General features: G+C 39.4%; 1 protein-coding gene across 1 annotated transcript; it reads left to right on the top strand.

Moving 5' to 3' along the window:
- The first annotated feature begins 304 nt into the window (after window positions 1-304).
- Window positions 305-1,132, top strand: LOC110568202 (ret finger protein-like 4B). Its single transcript, XM_064360364.1, has one exon. The coding sequence runs from the start codon at window positions 305-307 to the stop codon at window positions 1,130-1,132; it is 828 nt and encodes a 275-aa protein (XP_064216434.1).
- The last annotated feature ends 6,273 nt before the right edge of the window (window positions 1,133-7,405 follow it).

Here is a 7,405-nt window from a genome sequence, read left to right as displayed (position 1 = left end):
ATGTGGTGTTTGATTTTCTGTTCTTGTGTCAGTTTGCTGAGAATGATGGTTTTCAGGTTCATCCATGTCCCTACAAAGGACACGAACACATCATTTTTTATGGCTGCATAGTTAAAAAATTTATTAAATGATATAATTTACTTATTATTTATGCCTATAACTTATTCATTAATTTATATTATTTGATTTTGGATTTAGACGATTGAAGATTGGATTGTATACTGAGGGCTCCCAAGTGCATCCAGAAGTCAATAAAGGATCATTTCAGTTTACTTCTCGGCTAAGGAGTTAACCCTCAAGGACCATGGCCCAAAAACTACAAGCAGAGGTGACCTGTTCAATTTGCCTGGATTTTTTCTCTGGTCCCATTTCTCTCTCTTGTGCACACATTTTCTGCTTTAACTGCATTCAGAATTGGATGCTAGAAACCCATGATTTGAAAGTGATGTGCCCCTTGTGTCGAGTAATGGTGGAGGCACCTTCTTTGGAAGAATGGCAAGTGAGAGCCATAGCACTTATCATCAAGCAGCATGATTCCGTATTTGAGAAATCTCTGCACATGAGGAAGGAGCTCCAGCATTACTGGGCGGATGTGACCCTGGATGCAGCCACTGCCAGCTCCCACCTTGTCTTCTCCAATCATCTGAGAAGTGCTCAGTGTGGGACGAGCCACCACGACCTGACCAAAGACTCCGGGCTGACCTGTGTCCTGGGTACTCCCAGCTTCACCTCCGGCCAACATTACTGGGAGGTTAAAGTGGGAGAGGTGAAGTCGTGGTCCCTTGGCATCTGCAAGGAGTTGGCTGACAGAAAGAGCAGTGATTTATCCCCTGAGCATGGCTTCTGGATCATTAGCAAGGAGGCAGGAGCAATCCATGCTAACGCCAACCTGGAGAGAATTCCTGCAAGCCCTGGCCTTCACTGTGTGGGAATTTTCCTGGATGTTGACTTGGAAGAAATCCAGTTTTTTGACGTTGAAAATAATGCCCACATCTATACGCATGATTCTGTCTCCTCTTTGGAGCCTTTGCGTCCATTCTTCTGTCTTGAGCTGCTGAGAGAAGGGGAGAGTGGCACTGTCCTGACCATCTGCCCCCTGAGGGAAAATCAGCCCTTCCTAGAAGCTTGTTAAGAGGTGAACCTGAGTAGTCAAGGCCATCCCAAACAAAAAGAACAAAGCTGGAGACATCACAATACCCAGCTTCATACTACACTACAAGGCTACAGTAGTATGCTTGTATCAGTACCCAAACAGCATGGTACTGGTACAAAAACAGATATATAGACCAGTGGAACAGGTTAGAGAACCCAGAAACAAGACCACATACCCACAACTATTTTATCTTCGACAAACCTGACAAAAGCAAGCAGTGGAGAAAGGATTCCTTTTTCAGTACATAGTGCTGGAATAACTGGCTGGCCATGTTCAGAAGATTGAAACCAGACCATTCCTTATGCCATATACAAAAATTGACTCAAGATAGATGAAATATTTAAATGTAAAACCCCGAAGTGTAAAAACCTTGGTAGACAACCTAGGCAATACCATTCAGGACATAGGCATGGGGGCAAAGATTTCATGACAAAGATGCCAGAAGCAATTGCAACAAAAGCAAAAATTGACAAATGGGATGTAATTAAACTGAAGAACTTCTGCACAGCAACAGAAACTATCAACAGAGTAAACAGACAACCTAAAGAATGAGAACAAATTTTTGCAAGCTATGCATCTGACAAAGGTCTGGTATCCAGCATCTAAAAGGAACTTAGGTTTACAAGAAAGAAACCAACAACTTCATTAAAAAGTGACAAAAAACACTAACAGAAGGTTTTCTAAAGAATACATACATGTGGCCAAGAATCATATGAAAATAAGCTCAACATCACTGATTATTAGAGAAATGCAAATCAAAACCACAATGACCATCTCACACCAGTCAGAATGGCCATTATTAAAACATCAAAAAATAACAGATGCTGGTGAGGTTGTGGAGAAAAGGAACGCTTGTACACTGTTGGCGGGGGTATAAATTAGTTCAACCATTGTGGAAGATAGTGTGGTGGTTCCTTAAAGACACAAAGACAGAAATACAGTACATTAAAAAAAAGTAAAATAAAATAAAGAACCTGACTGCTTATTGTAATCACCCAATTGTTTGTTCTCCTTAACATTGGGATTTAGAACTTTCTGACAAAGGCTCTTGTCAGGCCTTGTTCTTTTCACAGGAAACAACTAGGAAAACAATTTTCTGCCCCTTAAGAGGTTACTGTCTCTGGGCAGCCTGCAATTATTGACTTAGAATGTGGTGGAATGCTGTTGCTTCTCATAGGTGGCAGAAGCTGTTGTGCCTCTAAAATGTACATATAGATGCCGCATGCAGCCTGGTGTCAGTCCTTAGCATGGGGGCTTGTAGGAACCTCCCTTAAGGGATAGCTGTTTTTGCCTCCTTGCCTACTTTTCTGTCTCTTACTGCACCCCTGCCGCATGGAGTGCAGATGATTGGGCCACAGGGATGAGGGGCTGCCCGAGGGGCTGGGAGAACAGTGAACTGGAGTGAGCCTACACCACTGAAGACCACAAGGATCCCTGAGGGCCACAGAGCCACTCTGACAGCCCTGGGACGCTTACCTGCATCTTCATTAATGTGATAAAGAAACCCCATGAGGCTACTTTACCTGTATAACAAACCTGTGCATGTACCCCTGAACTTAAAAGTTAAAAAAAGTATCCTATATCTCAGCGAAAATAAATGCTAAATGTTTGAGGTGATGAATATATTAGCCTGATTTGATCATTCCTCAGTACATACAGGTATCAGAACATCACACAGTACCCCACAAATATATACATTTATTATTTGTCAGTTAAAAACAAAACTTAAAAAAGGAATAAACTTATTTTGAACTTATTCCTAACTCCTGCTGTATTGTACCAAGATTCCTGAAGGCCGGTTGGGCAGCCTTAAAAATGCTTTTTATTTTGCCTTGTCCTCAGCTCTGGCCATTAGAACTTTGGTGAGTGTCTTCCAAGTGTCTCACAGTTTGCCCTTGGCTTCCTTCTCCTTCCTTTCTATGACCAGCTTCAGCAAATGAAAGAGTAGAAATAAAATGTGCCTCAGTTGTATTTTTTTAATGGAAAATTTTAAACATACAAAAATAGAGACTAGTATAATGAATTCACATGTACCTGTCACTCAGCTTCAATAATAGCAACAATAGCCAACTCCCTGCCCCCAGATTATTTAAGATCAAATCTTACACATCATATCATTTCATTCATAAATTCTTGTGACTATCTCTAAATGAAATGTATTTAGGAAAATGTAATTATGATGCTATTATCGTACATAAAAATGAATAATTCGTTAATATAATCAAGTATCCAATCAACGTTCACAATCTTGTCTGATTCAGCTGTGAGGGTTTTAATTTAAGCAGTTCCAGCTTTTCTGAATTGGTCTAAGGAGCGTTTCCTTACATTTGACTCTCTGTGTTTTCTAAGATTTCCAACCTCAAAATAGGCAGGCACGTTTTTTTCTAGTTTTCTTTTCAGTAGTCAAGAAACCAACTAGGGCTGGCCTCACTTCCTCCTCATCCCCAAGTCATTATACCACCCTAACATCTGCCTGGGGCTCCTGGACATCCCTGCCACAGTCACCCAGGCATAGTTTGTTTTAAGGGCACCAATGATCCTAAACTTCAACTTTCAGATTTGCATCCAGGTGAAAATGTGAAAAATTCACATTCACAGGTATCAGGTATTTGTCACATTCTGAGACATGTTACTTAAGCAACCTCTCAGTTCTATGGCCTCCTCTCTTGGTTCTGGAGTAGCATTCCCTGAAGATTGTTTCTATTTTCCTCAGTAATAAGGGAGTAACTTCTGGGATTAGCGGCAAGATCCACTCTTTACTGAACCTGTGGGGTCTTAGTGTGGGCAGATTAGCCACGGTAAGTGTTCTCCCTCAACAAGTGAAGACATTCCTTTTTAAGAAATTGCATTAGGGAGCATAAGTTTGTGGATGACCTTCCAAATTAATAGCAACATGAAAATTAATCCATATTTCATTCTATGAGAATTATTTAAGTGTCAAAGACTAAGGAAATCCTTAGGAAAAAGTGAAACATTCATGCAAAAAGCATCCTGTTTATGGTTTTGCCACTAAAGTTAACCCTAAATTAGATTGGAGGTTTTATCCAATTATGTTTTAAAAATTACTTGATTTGGTCTTTGTTCAGTTGAAGGAGTTGTGCTCAGTTGCAATGATCATCTAATCTTTGTTATAGCTAATATAAAATTAAATTAATTTTAGTTAGTCTATTTGTTTAAGATGACATTTCAAACGACACTTTTATCATTCTTCTATGAAAAAGTTATCCCTCTTTAAACTTTATTTTTCATAAATATTTATAATCATGTGCTATATGCATATTTTGGGATTTATTTTTGTGCTTCAGACTTTTTAAACCAGCTAATAAATTCATGGAGTCAAATATTTAAAATGCTACATAGTGAAACTGTTTCCTGATACTCCCAATTTATTCATTCTCCCTCAAAACGACTCCTGTTACCAATTTCTTGAGGATTCTCCCAGAAATATTCTGTATGTATATGTATATATTTCACCTATAATTTAGTACTGCATATATGTTATTTTGCACCTTTTTTTTCGCTTGAGAATATTAAGGAGATTGACTTCAGTCTTTTTTCAGGACTCAGATAATAAAGACTTTTTGTATTACTAGTCAATTTTGTGCAACAATTCTCAATCAGATTTGTAAGCATAAATTTTCCTTTTTTTCCAGGAAGTCATTAACACCTCTCACTTCAAAATGCATGACATCATAGCTTCCATCTAATGACTTCTAGAAGATCTAATTACTATAAAATATCAGTAAAGTCAGATTGACTTCAAACCCTGTGTCTCTCAAAAAAGAAATAATTTCGTTTTTCAAGCACTGTTATTGGATATAGTAAAAATGATTTTTGTTTTGGTTTTTTTTTGTTTTGAGACAGAATCTTTCTCACTCTGTTGCCCAGGCTGGAGTGCAGTCCTGCGATCTTGGCTCACTGCAACCTCCGCCTCCCAGGTTCAAGAAATTCTCTTGCCTCAGCCTCCCCAGTAGCTGGGATTACAGACACATGCCACCACATCAGGCTAATTTCCATATTTTTGTAGAGATAGGGTTTTGCTATGTTGGCCAGGCTGGTCTCGAACTCCTGACCTCAAGTGATCCACCCATCTGGGGCTCCTAAAGTGTTGGGTTTACTGGTATGAGCCACTGTGCCCAGCCTACAGGTTGTACCTCCTTAATGTTACAAATTACTGAAGATTAAGTAAATAAACCTCAGCAATGACTACTACATATTTTTAAACAGATCTACCCGCTTTTACTAGCATGACACTGATTTATAAGCTAGTAATCAAGCTAGCTATTGAAAATGGGAGAGAAAATGATCATTACTTAGAGAATACGAGTTCATACACTGAAAACCTTGGAGGGGAAACAGTTCTCTCAGAGGTAACAACATTTCTGTACAATATTGTTACAGACTGCTGATTGATTCCTTCAATACAGACAACATTTCTTCAGCGTGGGGATGAGTTTGTAAGTTGCAAATCTTGGTACAGACAGCATCTATGATTTCCATCATGTGGAGAAGGGTGATATCAAGGGAGAAAAAAGTCAGCATTTTGTGAGAGGCTGTGGTGGTGGAAGACTAACTTGATGATTTCACATCCCAAGTTCTAAAAGGCCTGGGGCCCAGCAGCGTCCTGGCTTCCTTTGTTCTTTGGCTCTACTCTGAGATACTGTAGTGTCCCTTCCTCTAAACTTCACTTTTTGTCTGAGTCAGTCCAGTAAGGGGTTTCTTTCATTTCAGTCAAAATCAGCTTAACTAATAAAGTCATTGATTTATTCTTACTGAATCTACAAAGGAAAAGCCTCTAACTTCCTCCCTTGCCCCATACTCTCCTTGCAGAAACATTAATGCTTTGCACAAGGACCAATAGGGCTCTTCTTATAATAAACTCAATAAAAAACTATGTATTTTCCAAAGTTTTCTGGAATGATGTATTTAAATGTTATATAAAGTGACGTTGATTTGCAGTGATAAATGTAATCAACACAGCTGGGGGACAACACTCTGGTGTTAAACCAAGCGATCTGATTTGAAAAACACTGATCTCTAACAAGGCAGATAATCCCATTAAAAACAGGCAAGAGATATGAATAGACATTTCTCAAAAGAAGACATATAAGGCCAGGAATGGTGGTGGCTTATGCCTGTAATTTCAGAACTTTTGGAATCTGAGGCAGAAGGATTGCTTAAGCCCAGGAGTTCAAGACCAGTCTGGGCAACATAGAGAGACCCTGTCTTTACCAAAAGTTAAACAAAAAAGTTAGCTGTGTGTGATGGTGAATGCCTGTAGTTCCAGCTACTTGGGAGGCTGAGGCAGGAGGACTGCTTGAGCCTCAGAAGTCGAGGCTGCAGTGGGCCATGGTGGTGCCACTGTACTCCAGCCTGAGCAACAGAGTGAGATCCTGTCACAAAACAAAACAAAAAAAAAGAAGACATACAAATGACCAAGATGTACATGAAAAAATGCTCAGCATCACTAATTATCAGGGAAATGCAAATTAAAACTACAATGAGATATTGTCTCACCCCAGTTAGAATGCCTATTATTAAAAAGACAAAAAATAAAATGCAGGCAATATCCAGAGAAAAGAGAACTCTTATACACCATTGGCACAAATGTAAATTAGTATAATCGTTATGAATAACTGTATGGAGATTTCTCAAAAATCTAAACATAGAACTACCATACTAGTCAGCAATCTCATTACTAGGTGTCTATCCAAAAGAAGAGAAATCAGTATATGAAAGGGATGGCTGCACTTGCATGTTTACTGTAGACCTATTCAAAATAGTAAAAGTACGAAATCAATCTAAATGTCCATCAACGAATGAATGGGTAAAGAAAATGTGAACATGTGGTATATGTACACAATGAAATATTGTTTGACCATAAAAAGAATGCAATCAAGGCTGCGTGCAGTGGTTTACGCCTGTAATCCCAGCACTTTGGGAGGCCAAGGCGGGTGGATTATGAGGTCAGGAGTTCAAGAGCAGCCTGGCCAACATGGTGAAACCCCATCTTTACTAAAAAAAAAATATATAAAAAGTTAGGCAGTGTGGTGGTGGGTCCCTGTAATCCCAGCTACTCAGAAGGCTGAGGAAGAATTGCTTGAATGTGGGAGGCAGAGGTTGCAGTGAGCCGAGATCATGCCACTGTACTCCAGCCTGGGCAACAGAGCAAAACTCCATCTTGGAGAAATAAAAAACAGTGAAATCATGTCATCTGCAGCAACATGAATGCAAATGAAGGTGGTTATGTTA

This window comes from Aotus nancymaae, unplaced genomic scaffold, assembly GCF_030222135.1.
Source record: "Aotus nancymaae isolate 86718 unplaced genomic scaffold, 86718_ANA_hifiasm-v0.15.2.pri h1tg000040l, whole genome shotgun sequence".
NCBI classification, from domain to species: domain Eukaryota; kingdom Metazoa; phylum Chordata; class Mammalia; order Primates; family Aotidae; genus Aotus; species Aotus nancymaae.
This window is presented reverse-complemented; position numbering and strand designations above follow the sequence as displayed.

Coding starts and splice junctions, on each gene's coding strand:
- LOC110568202 (XM_064360364.1), top strand. CDS start 305: ATGGCCCAAAAACTACAAGCAGAGGTGACCTGTTCAATTTGCCTGGAT.